This window comes from Mustela erminea, chromosome 1 (assembly GCF_009829155.1).
Source record: "Mustela erminea isolate mMusErm1 chromosome 1, mMusErm1.Pri, whole genome shotgun sequence".
NCBI classification, from domain to species: Eukaryota; Metazoa; Chordata; class Mammalia; order Carnivora; family Mustelidae; genus Mustela; species Mustela erminea.
Window position 1 is genome coordinate 565,106 of NC_045614.1, and position 25,204 is coordinate 590,309.

The 25,204-nt window shown below is 67.0% G+C and overlaps 2 protein-coding genes across 7 annotated transcripts in view; one reads left to right on the top strand and one right to left on the bottom strand.

The window, feature by feature from the left end:
* The first annotated feature begins 2,121 nt into the window (after positions 1 to 2,121).
* GPX4 (glutathione peroxidase 4) lies at positions 2,122 to 4,490 on the top strand. 2 transcript variants are annotated; one of them, XM_032304885.1, is made up of 7 exons: positions 2,122 to 2,276; positions 3,193 to 3,287; positions 3,371 to 3,515; positions 3,622 to 3,773; positions 3,871 to 3,895; positions 4,107 to 4,166; positions 4,246 to 4,490. In XM_032304885.1, the coding sequence occupies exons 1-7, from the start codon at positions 2,193 to 2,195 to the stop codon at positions 4,276 to 4,278; spliced, it is 594 nt and encodes a 197-aa protein (XP_032160776.1). In that variant the 5' UTR covers positions 2,122 to 2,192; the 3' UTR covers positions 4,279 to 4,490. The 2 variants fall into 2 exon arrangements, with proteins under 2 accessions (XP_032160776.1, XP_032160769.1); XM_032304878.1 differs by lacking the exon at positions 2,122 to 2,276 and adding an exon at positions 2,656 to 2,901.
* A 1,899-nt stretch (positions 4,491 to 6,389) lies between these two features.
* Positions 6,390 to 25,204, bottom strand: part of SBNO2 (strawberry notch homolog 2) — a 46,347-nt gene continuing 27,532 nt past the window's right edge. For 2 of the 5 annotated variants that reach the window (XM_032304842.1, XM_032304869.1), the window contains 28 exons: positions 22,169 to 22,330; positions 20,037 to 20,120; positions 19,710 to 19,806; positions 19,160 to 19,314; positions 18,917 to 19,050; positions 18,740 to 18,830; positions 18,515 to 18,658; positions 16,407 to 16,524; positions 16,195 to 16,300; positions 15,687 to 15,840; positions 14,593 to 14,769; positions 13,941 to 14,038; positions 13,155 to 13,237; positions 11,910 to 12,101; positions 11,500 to 11,669; positions 10,817 to 10,948; positions 10,176 to 10,311; positions 9,979 to 10,091; positions 9,799 to 9,870; positions 9,599 to 9,707; positions 9,313 to 9,387; positions 9,065 to 9,208; positions 8,045 to 8,139; positions 7,870 to 7,959; positions 7,631 to 7,759; positions 7,445 to 7,521; positions 7,099 to 7,289; positions 6,390 to 7,005 (listed from right to left, as the gene is read on the bottom strand). In XM_032304842.1, coding sequence (XP_032160733.1) covers positions 6,530 to 7,005; positions 7,099 to 7,289; positions 7,445 to 7,521; positions 7,631 to 7,759; positions 7,870 to 7,959; positions 8,045 to 8,139; positions 9,065 to 9,208; positions 9,313 to 9,387; positions 9,599 to 9,707; positions 9,799 to 9,870; positions 9,979 to 10,091; positions 10,176 to 10,311; positions 10,817 to 10,948; positions 11,500 to 11,669; positions 11,910 to 12,101; positions 13,155 to 13,237; positions 13,941 to 14,038; positions 14,593 to 14,769; positions 15,687 to 15,840; positions 16,195 to 16,300; positions 16,407 to 16,524; positions 18,515 to 18,658; positions 18,740 to 18,830; positions 18,917 to 19,050; positions 19,160 to 19,314; positions 19,710 to 19,806; positions 20,037 to 20,120; positions 22,169 to 22,330 — 3,804 coding nt within the window. In that variant the 3' untranslated portion in view covers positions 6,390 to 6,529. The other 3 variants (XM_032304833.1, XM_032304851.1, XM_032304861.1) reach the window with 3 other exon arrangements.

Consider the following 25,204-nt stretch of genomic DNA (forward strand, 5'->3'; position numbering starts at 1 on the left):
GGGAGCCTCCTTCCTCTGCCTCTCCCCCTGCTTGTGATCTCGCTCTCTCTGTCAAATAAATAAAATCTTTAAAAAAAAAAAAAAGAAAATGAAAGAGAGAGTTTCCTGTCAACCCAAGGAGAAATGTGGAGGAGAGAGTGGGGTGAGCCTGAAATCTGGGGCAAGGTCCAAAGGGAGACAGACATGTGGGCGTCATCAGAGATTGGAGTCTGAGGTCACCAAACAGATCCGAAACTTTGCCAAGATTCAGAGGCCAGGAGGAGGGGAGGACGTGGATCCTGAAGCAGTGGCCACTGGTGGCCATGGGAACCAAGGCACACAACTTAATCTTTTTCCTGCCTGAATGCCTCCCTTCCCCTACCTCGTGGGACAGGGACAAGAGCAGCACCCACTTCCCGGGGACCTGGCTAATAACTGTGGCAACAGCTGCCAGCACTGTTACATGAACGCTCCTAAGTAGAATAAAGACCAGCCAGAAGTGGCCAGGTGCCCTCCAGTGGGGTGGAGAAGCTGTCTGGAGGATGGGGGTTGGTCAACAAGACCACCAAACAGGGAGTCTGAGCAGACCTGCAGGTCAGGTGGGGGGTTATCCAAGCAGACATGATTGGTGACCCTGGGGCAGGGTGGATTTGTGGGGGGAAAGGAGTTGGAGATGTGGACATAGATGCCAAGGAGAGGGGGGGCTGAAGGTGGAGAGGGGGAGGGCTAGGAACAGATTTTAAGATGGGAGATATGGCACCTGTCTAGGTTCTTGGAATGATGGGCAAATCTGAGTAAGAGGACCAGGCAGGATTGTTGGAACCTGGATCCCAGGGGGAGCTTGGGCCCAAGGAGGGCTGGCCTGGATGGTCCCCCAAGATGTATGGGTGGCAGGCGGGGACAGCAACGGGGCTGTGGACATTAGGAAGAGAGAGGAGAAAGGGCTCATGAGAGCAGGTGGGCCTCGGGACCCCAGAGAACCTGGCAAGGCCTGAGCACAGTTCCAGTGATTCAGACCAGTGCTGCCATGCCACCCATCCCATGGTTCCAGGGAGGCAGAAGGAGGGGGGACCAGGTGCTGTTTGAGAAATGAGGCTGCCCAGCAGAGACCATGGGGGCTCCCCTCCAAGAGGTGACGCTGACAAGTGGGCGTCCGGTTGGGGTGGCGGGGAGTAGGAAGCCCTGGCGGGAGGGTTGGGCAAGACAAGGAATGGGGAAGCGGACCCTGGAATGGATTTCCCCATTCCGCTGCCTTCACCCCCAAACTCGGCCAGCACTTGGGCAGGCCTGGGTGGGAGGCAGAGAGGGGGTGTCACTGGCTTCAAGGGAGCCAAACCCAGAGAGTCCGCCCCCGCGGCCTCTGCAGCCACGGGTCAGAGTGCACTCTCGGCGGGGCGTGGGGCAGGAGGGCCCGCGGAGGAATTCCTGGACTCGGTTCCCAAGAGCGGGCGGGTCTGTTTATGGCACCGCCCTGGCCAGACGCCAGAACCTGGGGAGAAAACAACAAGTCAGAAGCGCAGAGGTCGAGCCCTGCCGCTCTGGGCGCCGCAGGCCGTGCCCCGTGGGGCGCAGACACCTCCCGCCCGCGCGCGCCCGCCCCGCGCACACCTGCGCGTCCTCGTGGCCGCCGGGCCCGCTAACGGTCACCTGGGGAGTGGCCCCCGGCTCACGTGCCCCTTCTAACGGCGGGCGCTGTGCGGCCGCCGGCCTTCTCGGGGCCACGGGCCGAGCGAGGCGCCCCCGCGGCGACACCGGAGTCCGACCCCGCGTGACTTTATTAACTTCTTAAGGAAAACTAACAGCTCCAAAGAGCTGGAGCGGTTTTTCTGCGAGCCCGAGCCGCCCCCCCACGGGCTTCCAGTAAAATCTCCAGCTGTCAGGCATCCCGCGGCGCTGCGGTCAACCACCCGGATAACCGTCCCAAACCCACCGACGCGCTGCCGGCGTAGACCCCACCGCCCCCACGCCGGCGAGCATGCGCAGTCGCCCACGGCCGCGGAGCCGCAGCCCGGCCCCAGCCCCGACCCCGCCCGCCCCTCCTCCCCGGCCTCCCATTGGCTTTCGTCACCACGGATCCGCCCTTCCCGCGCGTCCGACCAATGAGGTCCCTGATGGGCGTGGCCCAGGGCGGGGAGGCGAGGCCCGCCGGCGCGCGTCCATTGGTGGGCTCGGTGAGGGGAGGAGCCGCTGCCTCCGGCGCCCCCGCCGCCGAGATGAACCTCAGCCGCCTGTGCCGCCTGCTGAAGCCGGCGCTGCTGTGCGGGACTCTGGCCGCGTCCGGCCTGGCCAGCACCATGGTGAGCGCCGCGCCAGCGGCGGGCCGAGGGGCCGTTGGGCGGACGCGCGGGGCCGCGGCGGGCTCGGGCGGGGGCCGTTCGGGAGCAGGGCTTGGGCGGCCGGGACCCCCGTTGGGCGCCTGCGGGGAGCGCGAGGCCGGCGGCGTCGAGGCCGCGGTGGGGTGGGGGTGCTGGGCGCCCTCGGCCGCTGGCGTCCCCGGCCGGGCCCCGGCGAGCGGAGGGCGCCCGGTGGGCGGGAAGGCCCGGGTCACGCGCCGCGGGGCGACCCCGCCCCTCCCCCACCAGGCGCGGCCTCGGGGCCTGCTTGGTGGCGTCACAGACGGGCGGCCGGGCGCCCTGGCTACCGGCCTTTTTGTGCCCCGGCGCGGGCCTCTGGGCACAGGCGCGGCCGGGCATGGGCCGCGCGGCCGCCAGCTCCCCGGGTCGCCGCGGGCAGCGCCGCCGGTTGCCGGGCAGGCGGCGGCAGCAGCAGCGACGGCGGCGCCGAGTCCCCCGGCGGGGGAAGGCTAGGGCTGGCGGACGCAGGAGGGCGCGCCCCCGGCGGGAGGAGTCCCGTCTGGAGAGCCCGGGGCAGGCGGAGCTCGTGACCTGGGAGAGCGGCTGTAGTGTGGAGTGTCCAGAGCCGGTGCGCGCGGGTCCCCCACCCCGACCGCTGGGCACCTGGCGCGGGCCCAAGCCCTCTCTGGGCCCCAGCGGCCTCTCTCCAGTGTGCGCTGCTGCGCAAAGGGCGTGCGCCCTCGCGGGGGAGTCGTCCTCGGTTTTTCCTTGCCCCGGGGCCTGGGTTTTCTGGGCGCGGATCCGCCTGGGAGCCCTTCCTCCGCGCACCCCAGGCCGGCGAGTGAGCCAGGTGGCGGGGGGCTCCGGGCTGTGCGCCCCGAGGTCCCCACGCCGCTCATGCGCCTTCCTTGCCTGGCAGTGCGCGTCCCGAGACGACTGGCGCTGTGCTCAGTCTATGCACGAGTTCTCCGCCAAGGACATCGACGGACGCACCGTTAACCTGGACAAGTACCGGTGGGTCCCTGAGCGCCCCGTGGGAGAGGCGGGAGAAAGGCTGGCGGCGCCGAGCTGGCCTGACTGCCCCCTCTCGCCTCCAGGGGCTTCGTGTGCATCGTCACCAACGTGGCCTCGCAATGAGGCAAAACAGACGTAAACTACACTCAGCTTGTCGACCTGCACGCCCGATACGCTGAGTGCGGTTTACGGATCCTCGCCTTCCCTTGCAACCAGTTCGGGAGGCAGGTGCGTGGCTGGCGCCGCCCCCGTGTCCCGCGTCCCGGTGTGCGGGAGGGGGCCGGCGGGAGCACGGGCTGCTCCTCGCTCACCCCCACGGCCCTGCCCGCCACAGGAGCCAGGGAGTAACGCGGAGATCAAAGAGTTCGCTGCCGGCTACAACGTCAAGTTCGATATGTTCAGCAAGATCTGCGTGAACGGGGACGACGCTCACCCGCTGTGGAAGTGGATGAAAGTCCAGCCCAAGGGGCGGGGCATCCTGGGAAAGTGCGTGGGAGGCTGGGGGAGGGGGCGGGGTTGGGGGGGCCTGGCGGGCCTCTCGCGTTGCCACGGGATCCCTCATGACTCCCCGTTGCTTCCCTAGTGCCATCAAGTGGAATTTCACCAAGGTAAGAGGCGGCTGGGAGGTGGGGGTGGGCGGCCAGGACCGCGTCCAGGGCCCCTGTCTACTCAGCTGCAGCTCAGTGCCCTGGCCCCAGCCGGGCGGCAGGTGGGGGGCTGCTTGCTTGTCCCCAGCGCCCCTGGCAGCAGCCCCCCCCCCCCCCCCCCCCCCCGCCTCACCCGGCCGGGGCTCTGCGGTGACATGGTCTCTGTGGGCAGTTCCTCATTGACAAGAACGGCTGTGTGGTGAAGCGGTACGGTCCCATGGAAGAGCCCCTGGTAGGTGCCTTTTCTGCTGATCCCGGTGGGGGTGGGGCCAAGGGGAGAGGCCACTCCTGACCCCCTTTTGCCCCCACAGGTAATCGAGAAGGACTTGCCCTGCTACCTCTAGCTCCACAAGTATGCGCCCCCCCACAGCCCTGCCCCTCGGAGCCTTCCACCCGGCACCCATGACGGTCTGCCTGGAAACCAGCCCGCTGGTGGGGCAGACCCGAGAACCCGGCGTGCACCCCTCGCCGGAGGAAGGTTCCTCGGCCCGGCTCGAGGCTTGGCGTCCCCCCACCCCCGTGGTTATCTTGTGGGAATAAAACATCCACATTGGCTTGCCGTGTGCTGTTGTCTCCCTGCAGAGGGTGGAGGGCGGAGGGAAGCCTTTTGCCCGGGCCCCTTCGGGTTCAGGGGCAAGTTTTGGCCTCTGAGTTCCTGGGCTCCGTGGGCTCTGCGGACAGCCTGGTGCTAATCTGAGCGGCCCGCCCACCGAGCGCCGGCAGAGCTGATCCGGCAGGAGGTAATAGGAATTACTGGCTGGTACTCCTGTAACCCAGGGTGTTAACCTGTTAGGTGACAGCTGTTAGAGCCATGCTTGGGGCCAGTCTTCCCAGTGCCAAGAGGGGAAGGGTCAGCAGGGCCTGAGCCTTGTGGCTCTGCCCACTGGGAAACCAGGTACCTGGAGCCGAGCATCAGGCCAAGCCGGTCTGGGCACAGAGCCACACCGGGCACACTGGCCTCGTTGTTGGACACAGCCAGGGCACCCAGGCCCGCCCTCAGGGCCTCATCTGGCCCTGGCAGGGGGGCATCGTCTCCAGCCTTCCTGCCCCAGGAGGGGTGGGGGACGGCCCGGGGCTAACAGGGTTCCTCGGACAGAGACCTGTCCCTGTTTGGGGGAATGGCACGGCTGGAGAGCGGCTGAGACTGCCCCCCACCCCCTCGTCCACTATCTCCAGTAAAGGTCAGTAGCAGAGGAAGGGGGCTGGAGTACTGGAATAATGAGGTGGAGGAAAGCCCCAGGCGCCCTGAGCTGCTCCGCCTGGGGTCTCCTGGCTGCTCACTTGCCCACATTCTGGCTGGAGACCTATCCTTTGAACTTCAGGGCCAGACCCACAAGTGCTTCCTGTGGCTTCCAGCTCTGGGGCTACTCCACCCCCCCAAGACAACCCTGGGAAGAAAACCAAAGCAGGGGCCACAGCTGTGGACACCAGTGATCAGAGGATCTGGTCTCAGAGTACCCCCATGACGGTCCCCGGTGGGGTTTGTGTGTCTAGCACACAGGAGGCGACCAGCGTCCCAACCAAGATACCACAGGCCTGGCCCAGCTAGTCTGGAAGCCGCTGGCCTGCCATGCTGGTGACAGAGTGATGGCAGACAATGGTCTCTTGGGGTGGGAACCTGCCTCTTCCAGCTGGGCCCTGGCCTCACACGGGTCTGGGAGAGGAGTGGGCTGGTCTCCCCCACCCTGGGTGCCCTCCACAGGTGACAGCCACGTCCACCGCCCCTGAACGGGGTCACTACTGGCATCTGCTAAATGCTCCTGGAAGAGACCTGCGGCCTCCCCCAACTCCCCAGCCCCCCACCCCCGCTGGGGCCCCTGTCTCTCTGGGCAGGAGAAGATGACAATCTGGGAAATAGTGAAAAGGCACATATATTTAAAAAAGATCTCTTTACATATGTACACTTGAATTATAAATACACATAGAAACCAAGGGGCCCGTCCACACCGCCAGCTCCACGGCAGATTCTGGGGCCTGGGAGAGGTGGCCGGGCAATAATTTAGGGAGCAAAGAGAGTGGGGAAGAATTGCATATATTAATAGGGGGGGCCTGTCCCATGGAGCCCCCCAGAGAAGGCAGGGCCCTGAGCACCTGGGGTTTCCTGAGTTTCCAGCTCTTGGGGCCACCCAGTCTTGTGGATTCCAGGGGTTCCGGTCAGACCAGGCCCTGTAAGGTGGGTGGGGTGAGGTGGGTTGGGGAGCCCCTGCCTAGGCCTGGTGGGTGGGAGGGGGAAGGACAGAGGCAGAGGGAGGGTGGGCCCCCCACCCTGGGCCCTGCCGGAGCCTAGACTCCGAGTCCAGACCCCGAGTCATCCTGAGTGGGGACCTGCACTGCCTCGGAGAGCCCGGAAGGGCGGGCAGCATCGGGAGGGGTCCGCCCAGCCGCCCGCAGGGAAGGCACTGCTGTGGAGACCTCCAGAACAGGTTGGGGGGCACCGCAGCCCCCCCTTCCTGGCAGTCAGCAGGGGAGCCGGCCCTCCCCGCTCCCCGCACCACCCACGTGGGCCGGAGACCAGACAGAGTCCCTGTGGCCGCGGCTGAGTATTGCAGAGAAGCAAGCTTCCTCTCGACACCTGCTGCCGGTCGCCTCGCCGGTCTAGGAGTTTGGAAAGGGGGGGCCGAACTGGATGACGCTCTGCCGCTCGGGGCCGCCGCCCCCCCCAGGCACCCCTGCGGGCCCTGCGCCCGGCCCGGAGGGACCGGTGGGCGGCCCCGCGTTGAGGGAGCGCAGCATGTCTTCCAACACCTCCTTGAAGTTGATGTCGCGGCCCTGGTGCGCCAGGGCCGCGGGGTCCGCGGTGGGGTCCGGGGCGCCCAGCGGCAGGCCCCCGGGGGCTGGCGCGGGGTCCGGGGGCGGGAAGGCAAAGGGTGCGGGCGGCGGGAAGGCCTGCGCCGGCGGGCTGTAGGTGAGGTCCAGGACCTCGCCCGGGCCGCAGGGCAGCGCGAGCGGGCGCAGGGCGGGCAGCGGCGCGGGGAGGCCTCGGCCGCGCGCGTTCTTGCGCTTCACGTCCGCGTCCATGAGCTGCAGCTCCTGCAGCACGCGGCGCACGCAGCCCTCGGGGATCTTGATGCCTGGGACAGGGGAGGGGCGGGGTTAGGGGGGACGGAGGGTCAGCGCGGCCGCGGCGGCACCCCCCGCCCCCGCCGGCGTGCCCGTGCGCTCACCGACTTGCTTCTTCTTGTCCTTGGTCTTGAGGCGCACGATCTGCAGGTAGCTGCTGCTGGTGACGTCGGCCATGACGGCGGCGATGCGGCCCCACACGCGCAGCAGGGCCCCGCACAGCATGTAGTGGTGGCGCAGCCGCAGCCCCTGCGTGCAGTCCTTGCCCTCCTGCACCAGCCGGCAGGGGCGGTTCCTGCGCCCCGGGGGGGGGGGGGGGTCAGACCCGGAGCGCCGCCGCGCACCCTCCCACCGCGCGCCGCCCCGGGGGTCCGGTCCCCGCCGCCCCCACCTCAGCGTCCGGCTGCCCCGGAGAGGGGGCGCCCGGCCCGGCCCCGCCCTGGCCCTCACCAGGCCGCGTGGCTGCAGTGCGTCAGCGAGAAGGCGTAGCTGTTTTCCCAGTGCTCCCTGGCCTCCTCCGCCGTCACCTGGGGGCCCGCCGCCTCGTGAGTCCCCAGCACGGGCCGGCCGGCCGCACCCCGGCCCCAGTGCAGGGGCGCCCCGGCCCGCACCCCGGCCCCTCGGCCCCGCGCGTACCCGGCGGAACTTCCGGCACAGGCTGTCGTATGTCTCCAGCTGGCTCTGCCGCCCCACGTTGGGTTTGTACACCGTGAAGTGCTTCCCGCGATTCTGCTCGGCCAGGAGGCAGCTCGGCTTGCCGCGAACCTGGGCAGGCGAACGCGTGAGGCCGCGCTCTGCCCCGCCCCCTCCCTGCATCCCCACACACCCCCACCCCGTCCTGCCCCTGGGGACCTGTGTGCCACCCAGACGCGCACCTTCGAGAGGTAGAAGCCGTCATGGGTGCCCGTCAGCTCCAACGACCTGGCATAAACCTCATCCCACTTGAGGCCACGGTCCACGCTGATCTGCAAGAGCAGATGGGCTCAGAACTGCGGAGCGGCCACGGTGGGGACCACACTCCGAGTGCTGGGCGGCAATGGGTGCCCTCACCTTGTAGAAGACCACCTGCCCGTCCTGTGGGTGTCCGGGGGCCAGGAACACCTGCTGGCTCTCCTCATAGATCTCGTCAATGCCTGGAGCCAGGTCTGCAGAGCGCGTGGAGAGGACAGCGGGCTGAGCCCCTCCCGCCTGCCCCCCACCACCGACCCGGCGGCGGTTGGGGGGGGGCGCCCCAAGGATCCCAGCATGGCCTGAGGCTCTGTGTGGCTGGGCAGGCTCCGGGCTCTGGGCTTTAGGGGGCTGTCAGTCCCAAGTTCTGGAGTACCGCAGAGATGCCCGCCAGAGCACGAGAGGTTCCCCCAGTACAGACGGCCTGGACCCAACCCTACGTGGCACCCTGGACAGGAAGTGGCCCCTCCAGTGGTGGCCCGGGGTCCTGCTGGACACTCACGCTCGGTAGGACTAGAGGCCCCACACAATCTGCTCTGCGTGGCTGTGGGGGACGGCTGATGTAAAAGTCAGCAAACTGTACCTGCCACTGAGTTTACAAAAGCTTTATCGGCACACGGCCACGGCCATTCACGTTCCAGGAGCGTGAGCTTTCAACGCCAGGGCCGCGTGGAACGTCAGAGACAGGCCCGTTGTTCTCGGTGAGGGCCTGGCCCGGGGGGTGATGAGAGCACGTGTGCCGGCTTACCACCATCACACTGAGCACGCCAACACATGCCTCACATCTAAATAAAATGCTCCAGTCCTTGTGGGAGCCCCGGGAAGGGGGTCCTGTGGCCCCCCACGTACAGGACAGTGCTCAGCGCCTCCCGGGACTCTCCACGCTGCTCCCAGTCCTGCTCCTCCGAGGCCCCCCGGTGGCGTGCTGCCACTGCGCCGGCCCCGCCGGCCCGGTCTCTCCGTGGGATGGCGGGGGCGAGGTGCTAGGGGGTGCCAGGGCCTGCCGGGCCATTCCCTGCTCTGCCTGGCCGGGGCTGTGGCTGTGGCTGTGGCCGGGCCGCCCCCGCCATGGCCCTCACCCAGGATGCCCATGTCCTATTCCGCCCCCGCCGTGGTCCTCACCCAGGATGCCCATGTCATATTTGCCCTCCTTCTTGTCCGTCTCGATGAGGCGGTCGAAGGTGTCCGAGAAGTACTGGAAGAGTGCGTTCTGCTTGTGCACCTCCAGCCCCAGGATGCGGTTTAGGAACTTGGTGATGGAGCAATCTGCTGGGCAGGCGGAGAGGACGCTCAGACCGCGACAGGAGGGGCCCTGGCCTGGGAGGGGGGGTCTTCCCTCTGGGGCTGGGGGGCCTGCGCACAGGACTCACCCTTCTCCACATCCAGACAGCCGGACCTAGACTCGCGCCCCCCGATGCCGACGGACAGCAGGCCCTGCTTCATGTCTGCGGAAGGCAGGGCCTTGAATGCGTGCTGCCCTGCCCCGGCCCGGGCCCTCCCCAGCCAGTCCCGGGTCTTCCCTGCCCCTGGCGCCCCCTTGGTAAGCGAGGGTGGGAGAAGTCTTTGGGCACAGATCTGGTCTACCAATCCCAGCGCCCCAAACAGCTCAGGGCCAAGCTGCCCCCCACCCGAGACCCTCGCTCTCCCGCAGCTCACCCCGGAAAAAAGCGGCATCTCCTCCAGGGTAGGCCTGGGGCAGCGGCACCTTGTTCTCGGTCTGGCTCAGGACGGTGGTGAGCACGCAGCTGAGGGCCCGGGTGCCGTACTGCATGGGAGGGTGAGGGGTCAGAGGGCCTGGCTCGGGGGCTGGATCTGGGCAAGGAACCCCTCAGCCGTCCCCCGCCCTCCCCAGGTACCTTGTTTTCGAAGTTGTACTTGCTCAGGTCACGGGACTCGGTGGCGCGCCGGTCCCCATGAGTCAGAGCCCCCTGCCCGGGAAGGGGAGGGCCGTCATGCACCATCATGCGCCGCCCCCGCCGCCCCCACCCCGGGGTCCTGCCACAGGCCTTCCTCGGGGAGCCCGCCCGCCCGCTCACCAGGCTCTCGAGCCGCTTGGCGACGATGGAGGCAAACCTGCGCTCCCCGGCCAGCTCCGAGATGAGGAAGACGTACTCGGGCGCAGAGACCTGGTTGGACCTGTGGGTCCGGCCTGAAGACAGAGGAGGGCTCTCAGGGACCAGCGGTCAGGGGCATGTGGCCGGATGGGGCAGGCCGGGCCAGGGGGGCGGCTCACCGAACTGCTGGATGGCACGGTCGGCGCTCCACGGCAGCTCCAGCGTCATGTGCACCCGGCGCCGCTGGTTCCGGACGCGGCGATCGGCTTGGAGGGAGATGCCGGAGCTGGAGGCCTCGGAGATGATGGCCACGAGCTGGCAGGATGTGGATGGGACACGTCTGTGCCCTGTGCCCCCTGCCTGGCCCGCTGGGGCTTGTTCAGGGCGACCCACACAGAGGCCTGACATGTGTGCCCCTGGGGCAGCCCGTGTGGGCTGGGAGCGGGGTCTGGGCCACCCCTGGGTGCCCCCGGACCGAGTGGAGCCTGCCCTGCCCACAGCGGCTTTCCCACACAGGGTTTTAAGGGTGGGCCTCAGAGAAGCCACGGACAGGGACGGCACAGGTGACAGTGCCTGAAGGCTGGGACGGCCAGGGAAACCTATGGGGGCCCTGCTCAGGCACACACAGTCACACGCACGCACAGCCACGCACACGCACGTGTGCACAGTACACACGGACCCAGCAGAGGTTGCAGGAACCCTACAGCTCCTGGGGCCCCCAGGACCTCACAGGTTCCCCCCGACACCAGGAGGACCCTAGGAGCACCTGTGGACACAGCCCGTTCCCTGGGCCCGGAAGCCCCGTCTCCACAGCCCCCACCTTCTCCCCACTCATGAAGCGCTCCTTCTCCCTGAGGTTCACGTGGTCGATGGAGAGGCCTTGCTCTGCCCGAGACTCAAAGGCCACCGTCCCGTCAGGCCTGGACACCACGCGGCCCTTCCTGCCAGTCATCTGGGGTTGGGGGAGAGGGAACGGCCGTCAGCCGGTGGGGCCACGCAAGGGCTGGTCCCTGCGTTTCCCTGCTCCCCACCTGTGCCCCGCAGCTCCTCAGTGTGTGCTGTGGGGTGCTGCGGATGCTGGGCCAGACGCAGCCTCTGCCCCGGGCCCTAGCCGCCCACGGGGCAGACGTGGGAGTTTCACCCCACCTTAAGTCTCCTCTGTAAAACGGCTGCCCGAGGCGAAAACAGACCTGGGTTTCACCCCAGGACATCCCAGGAAAAGGGTACAGCGGTGCAGGTGGAGGGGACAGACCTGAGAGCGCCCCCAGAGGCCCAGGGGCAGAGAAGGGTGTGCGGGGAAGGGGATACAGGGCTGGGCTGGGGAGCAGGGCCGGGCGTTGGTGGCTGAGGGAGAAGGGTCCTCAACGGGCGCCCCGAGCCTCGCGGGCTGGACGACGGACCCTGCAGCTCGGGTGCCCGTGCCCCAAGCCCACCTCACTGTGCTGGGGGCAGACGTGGGGTAACCGCCAGGGGCCTCAGAGCCTGAGTGTAGGCGGGGCTCACCTCGGCCACGCGCTCGGGGCCCCCGAGCTGGTCGATGAGCTCATCCAGGGTGTTCACGGGCAGCTCCCGGCCCAGCGCCCGCACCTTGGCCAGCAGGTCCCGTTTCAGCTGCTCCACGCGCTCCAGGACGCCGGGGCCGTGAGGGTCCCGCTGCAGGGGGCACAGGGGCCCTGCGGGGCCAGAGGGTCAGGGCGGTACCAGCCAGCGCCCCCGCCTATAACCCCACTCGCGGCAGTGGACGAAGGATCCCCCAGGGGGTGGGGCACAGCAGGGGCTGGGGTCCAGCGCCCTCTGTTCCCCAAATGGCTGGCGCGAGCCCGCTCGGCCTCTGACCAGCAGCGCAGCCCCGGCAGCTCTCCGAGCCCGTCTCCCCCATCTGAAAGTGGCAAACGCCAGGCCGCGGGACTCACCACGGTCGTCGGCTGGCAGCCCGACGGTGTCCAGGATGACCACGTCGTCGTCCAGCACGGACTCAGGGGAGGAGTGGGAGTCGCTGTCTGGGCCGGCGTCCGACTCCGTGCTGCTGTCATCGCTGATGCGGATCACGCCCGCCGCCTCGCACGCCAGCCTGGGCGCCTTGGCTCCGCGGCCCCGCGGCCGCCCTGCACACCGAGAACCAGGCTCACCAAGGCCTGGCCTGCTCCTCTCTGGAGGGGCCCGGCTCCCTGCGATTCCGCACACCGAGAAGGGGGCCGCTGGGGGCCAGGCGCATGCGCTGGGACACAAGCGGCCTGAGCCTCTCATCAGGCCAGCGTGGGCTGCTGTCTGGGGTCCTGCCGTGGGCCTGGGCAGGGCATCAAGGGGCAGCTTTCACATCCCAACCCCTCCTGACTCTTCAGCTTATCCCGAACTGGGGCCTGAGGAGGCCGCACGCCTGACCCCACGAGGCAAGCCTGGCCCGGCTGGCCAGAAAACGTGTCCCAGGCCCAAGAGTATGGTGGTCCAGGCCCCTTCTGTGCACTGCCACGGTCCAGGGTGCCCCCCAGGCCGGTCCTGGAGGTGAGGGGAGCTGGGGCCCCCTGGTCTGGCTCTGTGACCTCAGGTGGGCTGCTTGCCCTCTCTGAGCCTCATGTCCCATGAGGAGCTGATGCCCAGCCTCCACTGGGAGGAGGAGGACTTCCCTGTCGTAGCCCCCTCGCAGCCCACACGGCCGGCACAGCGTAGCTGCCGGGCTGGCTTCCGCTAAGGGAGCACGAGGCTGGGTACCGGCATCTAAACGCCCCCCACCCCAAACCCGTCTGAGGGTGGTGTTGGAGTCCACCGGGAGGCGCTGCCCGAGGACGAGCTAAGCACACCAGCCTGCAGCCCTGGCTTCTTGTCTCTTGCTAACCTGGCAGCTGCGTGGAGCTTCTGGGCCCTGCGGGGATGTGTGTGTCCTTGCCACGCAGTGCAGCCCGGAGGCAGCTGCCCGTCCGGCTCCCTCTCCCTCTCTCCCTCTCCCCCACATCTCTCTCTCTCTCTCTCTCTCGGAAGCTACACTGAGCTGTCCCTGTGTCTGTCCTGCCGTGGACAGACGGGGTGGGCGTCACGAGTCAGACCCCCGCAGGTTGTGCAGCAAATGACAGAGAGCGGCTGCTTGGAGGGGCCAGGTCGGGAGGGCCACAGGCCAGGCTGGGCGTGGGTCGGGGCCGGGGTCAGGGGGCGGCGAGGCTTACGTTTTCTCTTACTGCCTGCTCCTCTCTCTCTCTTTCTTTTGGTGGAAGGAAAGTGCTTCTGAATTAGCGACAGAAAGACACCCCTGAAAACAAGAAGCAGAATTGATTCCCACCACAAGGGGGGTTGTACTGTCCAACGGGAGAGTCGGAGTACCGTGAAGCCCTTGCGGGGGCTAGCTTTGGGGGATGGGCACCCAGTGTCTGGGGTTCAGACAGGGCAGGCCAGGGCAGGGAGGCAGCTGTGTGGATTGGGGAGGTGCGGGGGGGGGTGCAGGGGGGGAGGGGCGCGGGGCGGGGAGATGGGTGGAGGGCCCCAGACTGCAGGGGCGCAGTTTTACTGGGAAGGCCTGAGTGTGGGGCGGGGGCCTGCATAGGGCTCCTTCCTTCCAGCCATCAAGGGCTCAGGGCTCTGCCTGCACAGGCCGACCACCTCTGAGGGATGCTGGGCCCAGGAGCCCCGGGAAGAGAGAACTGCTGCTTCGGGGACCCAAACATCTGTGCAGTTCCTGAAACCGCACCAGGCTCCCAGTGGGGGATGGGCACCTGGAAGCCTCGCACTGAAACCCCAGTCCCTCTGCCAGCACCTCTGAGCCCTGGGGTCACCTGTGGCTAATCTTTCTGGTTTTACAACTGGAGCACAGTGTCTGGGGGCTGGGGCTGGTGTCCGAGCAGATGCACACCCGGGCTCCCGCCGCTGCAGTCACAACACATGGGCTGTCACGTGGCGGGGGGGCTTGTCCCCCCGTGACTCTACCACCCGCCCTTGGGGCTGTGAGCACCACTCACTCAGCAGCGGAGACAAAGCAGTCGAGCTGTCCATCCTTCTCGTCCAGCACCTCCCGGGTCCGAGCCTCGCCCGTGGACTGCAACCCGATGACCACACACTTGGGGGGGTGGGGATGGAGGAGCAGGGTGAGCCGGACTCTGGGACCCCCACCAGCTGTCCCTGGAGCATGGCCCCAGAAGGGCCCACAGAGAAGCCCCAGGCTCCCAAGCCCAGCCCCCAGCAGTCAGAAACCCAGAGCCGGCCTGTTTCTCTCTTTCCACCGTTTCCGTCCTGCCAGCAGCCAGAGCCCCAGCACACCAAGATCTGCCCTAGGAAACCCCATACGGCAGCGCACAGCTGCCCTCAGCCCCCGGGACCCGCTCCCTTGTTCTCTGCCCTGGCTCCCGCCCGGTTCTTCCCAGGGAATCACCAGGCCGGCCTGGACACAAAGAACCACAGGCAAGGCCATGCACGGCACCTGCTTCAGGGGGGCGGGGTTGTGCAGGGCCAGAACCTTCCGGGCCTCGACATCGCCGGTGCCACAGCCCGTGCTCACAGGCTCAGCCAGCCACGTGAGGGCACAGGGGTCGAGGCAGTCACCAAGCTCTCGAGAAGACCAGGGCAGAGTGCCTGGGCAGCCCCACAGGGCCGGCGCTGCGGCTCCTGGCTCACCTTGTCCCGGGCCAGCTCCTCCCGGGCCAGCCCCACCAGCCGGGACACCTTGGCAGCGACGCACAGATACTTGAAGAAGCGCTGATGGGCCGACCAGAACTGACCCCACAGGGATTTGCGAGACTCCAGGCCGATCCAGTCGGCCGCCTGCTGGAACACGCCCAGGGCCTCGGCCCACTGCAATGACACAGCTGGCTGAGCCCACCGCTGACTGCCAGCTGCCCGGCCCCCACCCCCGGCCTCCACCTTGGGCCACCCGGCCCTCACCGGCGGGCATTCGTGGCCAGGGATACAGGCATGGGTGGCTGAGGGACACAGAGGCAGTGTCACCGCAACGGGAAGAAACGTTAACGGACCGAAACGTGTGGGGCTGGTGAGGCCACGGGCAAGGTGACCCACTCAGGCAGCACAAGGCCTGGACGGTCTTTCAGAAAGGGCTGGGGACATCTGCGGTGACCGCCGACTGCCAGCAGCCCCGGGGCCTGGATACTGCAGAGCGGGAGGGCTCACCCAGGGCACTGCTGTCCCAGTGACCCGAGCCCACAGCTGGGGACAACTGTAGCCTTCACAACAGGGGAGCTTCCGACACCGAGGGGGCGGGCCCAGTGCCGAGAATGACCGCCGGGGCACGGGGAGACGGCTCTCCTTTGGTTTGAACTAAGTTGTAAGTGTAACTCTCGGGGCTGCGGCTCAGGGCTCGTCCGTGTACGGAACTGCCGGCGAGAACGCGGGAGCCCAGCCACACGCCAGAACGGCAACAGCAGTGAGGCCCGGCCGCAGGCAGAGACTGGGACGCCGGAGACAGCCACAGGCTCCAGGAACAACGAGCACCTACCGCGGGGGGAAGGCCCGCTGGGGGCCTGGTTATAGGCCCCCATCAGTCTGGCCACAGAGGAGCCCCCCACACGAGCACAACGCTGGTCTCCAGCCAGGGGCCAGATGGGCGGACCAGCTGCCTCCTCCCTTCTGTGACCCGAAAAATGCCTATGGTGCCTTTGAGGACAGACGCTGACAGTGAGAGGAGCGTTAATTCCGAGGGGAAACGCACAGTCGTGTTCACACCAGCGTCAGCGACCCCCAGTCGCCTGGCTTACCAGCAGGGCCGCGCGGTTGTAGACGCGCTCAAAGGCCGGGGACAAGGGGATCTCCTCAATGCGGAAGGTGACACCAGAGAAGCTGAGCTGCCGAGCGATGTACATGCCGCTGACCTTCATATCCATGGCCACAATCTCCATGGCGCCCACGCCCCTGTGCACAGGCAGAGCCACCCGACGGATTACGCTGGGTCCCGCTCAGCCAGAGTGACCCAGGGAGGGGCCGGCAGCAGGAGCCGAGGGTGAGCGAGGGCCACGGGCGGCACAGGGAGTGGAGGGAGCACGTGCAGAGGCCCTGCGCTGGCCTGCCTGAGCCACGGGGGCCGGGGGACAGGGAAAGCAGGGCGGGGTTCCTTCCCCCAGAGTGATGGGAAGCAGACACAGGGAAAGAAAGAGACCCCTCGGCTTGCCAGACGCGCGCAGGCCAGGATGTAGAGACGCTCGCCAGACAGCAGGCCCTCTGCAGGTCCCTTGGCAGCCCCTGTTATGGGCAGGGGCGGGCACCCACCTCTTCTCGATGGCATGCAGAAACTCCTCGAAGGTTCGGAAGGGCGTGCCGTCACCCCAGATGCCCAGGCGGCTCATGTAGATCATGTTCCGGGGTTCAGAGGCACCTGGGGCAAGGGAGCCGCCTGTCAGCTCCTCTAACTTAGCCAGGTCAGGGCCTGGGACGCAGCCCCAGAAAGGCTCCAGGAGCAGACGCACCTCCCCCACGCCCACCTGTGGCGCTGGCATAGACCACCCTGGCCTGGGGCAGCTTGTTCTGCAGGTCCAGGACGGCCTTGCCCATCTTCGTGGAGCTGGCGTTCTTGGCTTTGTGGCACTCATCAAACACAATCTGGGGCAGGCAGGGGTTAAGGACTGTTCTGGAAGGCAGGCAGCCCCACAGGCCCTGGTCTGATGCCCCAGGGGAAGCTCAGAAAGGTGCCTGGAGGCCATCAGGGCGAGGAGGAATCCGCCTGGAGGCCCCTGGAGGCCCCCACCAACAGAGCCGGCAGGCGCCGGCCTGGTGAGGCCATTAAGGAGCGCGGACGAGCGAGCACAGAGCAACGGGGTCTCTGAGTGAGCCGGTGGGCCTCCCGGCGGCAGCCGTTCCCCCAGGGGAGCCGGGGAGCGGTGGTGCTGGCTCTCTGCATCACCCCCCAGACTGAGGGCCCTAAACGAACAGGCCAGAGAATGAGGAAAGGAGTGGGGGCAGCAGTTCCCAGGCGAGGGTGCGGGTCACGGACGCGTTCCCACAGGAAGGGGTGCAGCTACACAAGCGTACCTACGGCGTGTCAAGGGCACGAGGGATGTGTGGACACGGGACCGAGAAGCGGGACAGTGGAGCCAAGCGCATGGTCCTCGGGCAGGTGCGATGTGCAGCCACTCTACACGCCGTCACCTGCCCCAGGCCCTGCGAGCGGCCTCAGGTCCCTTCTTCCGGCCCGTGGGCCCTGCTCTGGAGGACAGCAAGGGTCTGGCCACAGTAACCCTACGAACGTGTGCACACAAACCGGAAAGACACAGAGGGCTGGTGTCCCTCTTCTGACCTGTGACTGGACCAGGAGTGAGAGGGACTCCCCAAGAGTGCTGGGAGGCCTGGGGGCCGGCCACCCGGCTCTGGGAACGGGCCAAGGAAAGTGAGAGGTTCTCAGGGGGCCCACGGACGGGTCCCTCGGGGCTGTTTACAACAGGGACGCTGGAGACCACCGCCATGTCCCTGAGGCGGGACAGAGCAGCAGGACATGCAGTGATGAGCACACGTGCCCAGGGTCAGGCAGGGAGGAGAGAAGTCACGTGCCAAGGCACCCAAGGGACGACCTCTGGGGACCATGGACAGGAAGGTGCCCCCAGAACCCTTCAGCGAGGGCCAGGCCCTGCCCCAGAGCAGCACCAGCAGCGCCAACACAGCCATGTGTACCAGGCAGCAGGACCTGCGGCACGAGGCCCAGAGGACTCTCCGTGGACCCCAATGCAGAAATCCCCAGAAAACCAGGCACCTCACTGGGGAGACTGAGGGGGTCCGCTGGCAGAGTGCTGGTGGCCCCCGAGTGCGGTCAGCTCCCAGTTAACACGCGGCCGGCCCCAGACAGTCCTGCCCGGACCTTCCACAAGCTGCTGCTGCTCGTTCCAGAGGAACAAAACACCCCTCCCTGCTCCAGACAGGAGGAAGCTGCAAACCTCTCGGGTCCCTGCACTTTCTGCCAGGAAGGGCCTGGAGCCCCTACGGATACCAACAAGGAGAGACGGGTCAGCAGAGGCCCCCGCCAAGCCCCAGGAGCTCAGCTGTCCTCTAGCGGCCCCAGCCTGGCCTGTCCACCCTCACCGAGCCCCGACCAAAGCAGGGGGAGCCGCGGAAGCAGAGGGGAGGAGGCGCGCTCTGCCCCATTCCCACAGCCGCGGGCACCTTCCCGGCCTTGGGGCCCGCCCCCACGCTGGCGGTGAGAAGCGCCGCTAGCCGGAGCCGGGAAGCCGGGCCAGACCACAGCGGACAACAGCGGTCAGCGACCGCGAGCCTCCTGCCAGGAACTCCTCTAGCTTCCGGGGTGAGGTCCCGGGATTCCAGAGCTCCACCCCTCCCTCCGATCCCCCTCCCCCTGCCCCCTTCCGGACCCCACCCCTCGCTCCCCCGCCCAACCCTCCTCCGCCCCTCTCTCTCTAGACCCCGCCCCCTCCGGCCCCAAACCCTCGCTGACTCCACGCTCCCTTCCACCAGGCCCCTCCCGGCCCCGCCCCTCCATGCCCCGCCCCTCCGGGCCCCGCCCCTCCATGCCCCGCCCCTCCAGGCGCAGCCCCCTCCAGCACGCCTAACGCACCTCCCCGCGCCCACAGCAGAGCCAGGATACGACTCCATCGAAGGCCTCCCCGCACCACTCCAGGATCTGGCGGATGCGCGTGCGGTGCTGCCCGCCGGCCTGGCTCTCCCCGATGAGGGCAGAGTAGGTGGCAAAGAGGACGCCCTCTGAGGTAGTGTTGTCCCCGTACTTGATCTGGAGGAGAGGGGCGGGCGTGGGTGCGCTGCCCGGCTAGCGCTCCGGGCCCCCACCGGAGGAGGGGGCCACCCCACCCACCTTGCTCAGCGCGTGCACCGCGATGCCCGGTGCGTCGATGTCCCGCAGGTCCCGCTCCGCGTCATACTTGAGATCATTGGAGACGCTGAACCTAGGAGTGCCAGCTAGTGGGTGCCACGGTGCCCCTCCCTCCTCGCCTGCTCACCTGGGCCTGGGCCTCGGGGGGAGCACACTCACCACAGGGACTTCTTCCTGCCGCGCAGGTAATTCTCCAGGATGATGCCGGCCACCGTGCGCCCCTTCCCCACGCCAGCGCCGTCGCCGATGAGGAAGCCGGCCCGCTGCCCGCTGGGGAGCAAGACCTCGTGTTGCTGCGGGCCAAGGAAGGGCGGTCAGGGTCTGGTGGGCTGCCCCTCCCCAGGGCCTCGAGGGTCCCCCCACACACAACGTGGGCTGGCGAGGCGGGAGACCCGAGATCACCTGGCAGGCGTAGGTGATGGCTTCTAGCTGTAGGGCAGACAGGGCCCCGCTGTCGGAAGCAGGCAGGGCAAGGGTATAGGTGATGTCTGGCGGTGGGACACTGGACAGGGTGCTGGTCTCCACCACGCGGTCCGGATGCTGCTTCCCGATCTTGGCTGGAGAGGCATGGCCAAGGGCACATCAGGGGCGTGGCCAGGGTCTAGGGTGGGCTGCCAGGGTCCAGGGCCGGCTGGGAGCTGCTCCCAGAAGGCAGAGGGGTAGACTGGGGTCTGGCGTAGGAGGCCCACCAGTGTTTTGCACAAAAGAATGGGGGAAAGATCCCTGCTCGGGGAGGAAGGTGGGGCTCACTTCTCACGGGACCCTCTACGGTAGCCAAGTGGGGTTTACAGAACTGCCCCCAAGGCCAGCCCACAGCCAAAGCCAGGTTGCAGAGAGTCCCAGGAACCAGCCCGTAGCTCCGGCCACTGGCCCTGCCTCCGGCTGGAGCCCGCTGGGGCTGTGCAGGCCTGGCAGGGCCCGGCTGGGGGCTGGCAGTGGACAGCGCACTCACATTTGGACGGTACGTAGTCGGCGTAGGTCTCTGTGTGGCCCAGCTCCTCCCCCTCATCCTCCTCTGCCTCGTCTTCCTCCTCAGGCTGACTCTGGGACTGAAGGTCAGTGCCAGAGCTGTGGTCCCAGCTGCATGGGCCCGTCCTGCCCAGCACAGCCCTCCCTCCCCCGGGGGGCAGCCAGCCCAGTGAATGGGGCACACACACTCCCCCGACCGTGTGGTGCCTCCCCACCCATACAATGGGGAGACCCTGCTTCCAAACAGATGCCCCCGAGCATCCCAGGCCCTACGAGAGGCAGGCAGCACTGGGGAGGGGGCCCAGCTTACCTGGTAGCTGACAAGAAGTGGGGTGCTGGAAAGGGAGGACACAGGGTCCTCAAGGCCTGTCCATGGCCCAGTGGGCAGGAGCAGCTAGCGCAGAGAGTGGACATGAGCCAGCAGGCGAGATCAGCGAAGGAAGTGCCCCCCATGGGCCCCTAGCCTGGTCTCCAGCGGGTTCTCACACTGTCCTCACGCCCCTCAGCCCATGGCCAGCTGCCTGCCTCCTTTCTGCTGCCTGGCAGCTGGCTCTCGAGCAACAAGCCACAACCCCCATCATGCAGATCAGCAGAGGGAGGACATGTCCCGTGTCCCAGACCACAGTCATGCCATGGGAAGACTGACCACCTGAGCATGGTCCCAGGCGACCAAGAACCTCGTGGACAAAGGTGGTGCCTGGGGGGAGCCCATCGGCCATGGGCACACGAGGACCAGAGCCCAGAGGGTCCAGGACAGGAGACCCGAACCCTGGAGAACCGTGTCCCACCCGGCCCTCCACTGGCCCGCCCTCAGGGAGCGATCACACTGAGGCTGCTGGGGGTGACCTGTCCTCGGACACACGGGGTGGACGCAGCAGGGTCGCGACCAGATCTGCACAGTTCTAAAACACACCCTCCCTTAAAATAAAAACCATGAAAGTAGTGTGGTCATCGCAAAGCCACAAGCGTGAGAAACAAGTAAAAATGAAAAAGTCCCTTCCAGAGCCCATCCCCTGCCGGACCCCCCCATGCCCTGACCCATGACTGTGAACGCCAGCGGCTCCCTCCTGAGCACACACAGAGCTCTACGGTCCTTTCCTGTCTGGGGGGATGACAAGCTGTAGGGTGTGGGATAACCCACTTGATTCCTAGGACTCCCGCTGTTTTCGAAGGTTAAAGACGCGCCAAAGCTTTTTTGAAAATAAATGAGACGGAAGGCGAAACCAGGAGCAGGAAACCTAAACTCTATTCCCCGTCCCCCCCCCTTTCTTTTTAATTAACAAAAACAAACACCCAATTAACCCCCCCAAAAAAGCAAAAAAAAAAAAAAAAAAAAAACCCGGGCCCAGGTTCCTGGAAGGCTAAGGCAGGACGCCTGCCGGTGGGCAAGCAGCAGGCCCTGAGCACCGAGTGGCGGCTGTCCTCCTGCTGACCATTTCCAGCGGCCTCTGCCTCACGCTCTGCACCCAGGAGCCAGGGGCTGGTCGGAGGCCCTTCAGCCCAGATGCAGGAAGGCGGCCCGGGCCTCCCGCCACGACTGTAGAGGACAGGCACCGCACAAGGCCGCCCTGGGCTCTTCCTGCCCTTCTGCCAGCCCCACACTGGGCTCCAGGTCGCGCTGACCCATCCACTGTCCCCTGGCTCAGAGGGGCCGGGAGGCGCCAAGGGAGCACCAGACGGCTGGGCAGGCATCGTGTCCACTAGTGTGGACCACCAGGCAGGGCTCGGGACAGAAGACACTGCTCCCCGTTGGAGGCACGACCCCTCACCCACATCCCCAGTGCTCCCTGTCAGAACCTTGAGCCTGGTTCCGGCTCCGAAGAGCTAGGGGCTTCTCTTCCAGCAGCGAACCCCGGAGGGGAGCCGGACGGGGGCCCGCCTCCTCCCTGATGTGCCTCTGCCCAGTCCAGGAATGAGCTGGAGTCTGGGCCTGGCACACTGGGGACCCCTCCCATCTGGCCGGATGTCACCCACACTCCCCCATCAGAGTCTTGCACGAGCTCCACAGGAGCCAGCGCAGCCCTCTGGCTCCTGGGTCCCCACCTTCTCAAAGCCAGGGACACCCGCCCCCCCACAATGCCTCCGGACAGCGCCTAGGACCCCCAGAGGGAGAAGCGGTGCTGGAAGCTGGCTCTGGCTGGTCTCCCGGTGAACCCCGTATGCCCAGCAGACAGAGGCGTCGAGACAGAGCCACCGGAGCCGGTGAGGGCGATGGCTGGCTGTGACAGGACCCTTCACAGAAGGAGGGGTAAGGAGCCCAGTGCAGGAGCTCCCCTCCCCGATGCCGCACCCCTGCATTCTCGGACATGCGGAAACCGCCAGGACCCCTGACCAGCGACCTTACTGGTGTCTCTGAGCAACCCGGAGCTGCCCCCAGCCTTGGATGGGGCCCCGGGCCAGCGGCCTGCTCGGCCTGCTGTTGGCCTCTCGGGCTGAGCTCACCTTCTCGTGAGCGGCGGGGCCGGTGCTCACGTCCCAGATGGTGGGCACCTGGCTGAGGCTGTCGGCCGGCAGGAAGTCCGGTGTGTCCGCGATGTCTGAGAGGGAGTCCACGGACGAAGAGAAGAGGGAGGCGTTGGAAAGCTCGTCGAGGTACGCGGAATCCTGGAAGACAGGCGGGATGAGGGGCAGCCGGCGCGTCGGGGGGCCCAGGCGGGATGGACACACCCCTGCTGTGAGCTGGAGAGGCGCCCCACACGCGACCCCAGCGACGGACCCCGAGCCCACGACGCACAGGCAGGGACCAGACACAGAAGGCCACACGGGGTGTGAGTCCACGCGTGTGACACTTCCAGACCAGGATCCTCCACAGACGGGAACGGGGGCTCATGGGGGCTGGGGAGGGGGTGGGGAGTGACAACAGATGGGGACGGGGTTGCCTTCGGGGAGATGCAACATTCTGGAATTAGGTGACACTGGGAGCATGTCACACCGGCACACGGATTTCAGGACACAGAAAGCCCCACACCTTCGAGGGGGAGTTTGTTGTACAGGCTACACGCTGTTCAGAAACCTAAGTGTGAAAGATATGACAGGCAATGCCAGGTTGTTCCCATGCTGCCCCTCCCCACCCCCAGGTCACAGACGCTGAGCGCCTGTGTGTACCCTCAGGACACTCGGCGACCAGCCCTGAGGGTTCCTGGACCAGCAGGGAGTGAGCCCCCAGCCGGAGACCCCCTAGAGACTGTCCCCCTCGGTGGTGGTGTCCGTGCCACCGACCACCAGGAGAGGGCAGTAGGGACCCGTGTTATAGACAGGGACCCCTGGGGGCCTGAAGCTGGGGAGGGGGGAGCCCCTTCCGATTCCCTGAGCCCCTGCAGGCCTAGATCCGGGGTCAGCCAACTCCTCATGGGGAAGGAGCCCCCACAGGCCCTCCCAGGCCAACCTCCACGTTAGAGGCTGGTCATGTTGACTCAGGTCAGTCGGTGCAGGCGCTTCATGGGGAGGGAGGCAGGGCTACATGAGAGCAGTAGAGAGTTGCCCTCCAGGAGTCCCCAGGCACAGGCACAGGCACCCCTTATTATGTCTTAGCCCATCAGGGCCCTCGGAGGGCCAGGCCAGCCAGGCTGACGAGCCGGCACACTAGCCCCTGGGGCATGGTAAGGAAGATAGGCAGGGCTGGCTGGGGGGTCTCGGACTCTGCAGAGGAAGGAGACACGTGGGCCTAGAGCCTGTCCTGCCGCACCGGGCTCAGGCCCCGTGAACACAGGTGACCTGGCTTCTGGGGGTGGAGGGCAGCGACCTCGCAGCCCCCAGGTCCCTGAGAACAGGTGCCGGGCTGTGGCCAGTGCCGGGGCCTGCCGCACTCCACCTGCGAGGGCTTCCCTCCCATTCGTCTGCGTCGGAATCGGATCCCTGTTCCTCGGTGGTGGCGACGGTGGTGGGGGCCTCCAGGTCATACCACCCAGCTTCCTAAGGGTCTGCCGGGACACCAGAGCACACACAGCCCCGAGGACCAAGTAGGCTGGGGCCTGTTGTGCGGGGCCCCTCGGGAAGGGGTAGGGAGGCATGGGGCCAGGCCTCCCTGACGGTGGCCGGATGCAGGGGCTGCGGTCTGCGGGAGTCTATCTCCTGAATGGAGCTGGTCCCACAGCCAGGCCAGGACTCAAGGTCTGTACAGGAAAGATCACCCATGGCCAAGTCAGCTGGTGTGAGGCTAGGCACCTTCACAGGTACCCAGGTGGCCGGCGACATACAGGAAACCAGAGGGACCACCACTCACTCCCGCCCCCCAGACTGCACCCAGCCTGGGCCCAGGGGAGGCAGACCCTGGCAGGACTCGACAGCCTAGACAAGCCCGGGCGAGGAGACAAGACAGTGGCTGGCAGGACCAGCACAGGCAGGCAGCGGCCTGGGAAGGTGTATAAAAGTCCACAGCATGGGGACAGGGGCAGGAGAGCCACACCAACCCCCGAGTGGGAAAGGCACACCTCGACACTGCTTGGGATGCCCGGTGGCGGCACAGGTCAGAGCAGCCGCCCAGGGGGCCAGAGGGCGGGCGGGTGGTGCTGAGTGGGCAGTGGGAGGTCTGGCCCTGCTGACCGTGAGGCCTGCTCTCTGCCCACCAGGACCTCCCGGGGACTCTGCCACCTTCCAGGGCAGCTGGGGTCCGAGGGGGGAAGGCTGGGCCATGGAAGCTGGGTGCTTGGTCCTCGGAGGCCGCAGGGAGCACGGACCCCTGCGGGCTGCCAGGGGAGGTCTGGGTACTGGTGGCCGTCTGTCTTTGCTAAAATCCTTCTGGAATCACATCTTCCTTCCTTCTTTCCTTCCCACAGATCACCCGCAAGCCTGGTCACAGTGACAAGTGCCCCTGAGGCCATCAGGCTGGCAGCCCCAGGAGGCCCCGCGGGGTGGACCTGCTTCCTGAAGGTGAAGCAGTCACAGCAGGAGTGCACGCAGGTGGGGAGGGGCCCTGACCAGGGCCGAAGAAGAGGAATGGCACCTGGCAGAAGGTGGGTGCTTGTGGGCCCCCCTGCGTGGGCGGCGCAGAGCGACCCCTTCCCACGAGGATGGTGTGGACCCGACCAGCACAGCAGGCCAGGAGACAGGGCCAGCGTCTGCAGGCAGGAGCCGCGTGGGCAGCCAGGACCCGATGGGACGAACGCAGCCTGGGGACGTCCTGCAGGACCCCCGGCCAGCCCTCCTGCAACCTCCCAGGGCACCACACGAGGAACAGTGGACTCAGGGTCCCGGCCCGGAGGGTCCGAAGCCGAGGGACAACGGAAATCCCGTGGGGTCGGGACGGGGTCCCGGGGACAGAGCGAGGATCTCTGCTGAAGGAGGGGACGGGGCCGCCCGTCACTGCGCGGCCGTGCGGCGTGAGCGGAGGGCCCGCGCGTGGGGCCCCGGGAGCTCTGTCCTGTGTGGGAACTCCGCTCACGGCTGCTCCGGAAGAAGGGCTACTAGCAAAGTGGGAGGGTTCTGCCCACTTCGGGGCGCCGCGCCGCTCCGCTCAATTCTTGGGTCCAAGGCAGGCAG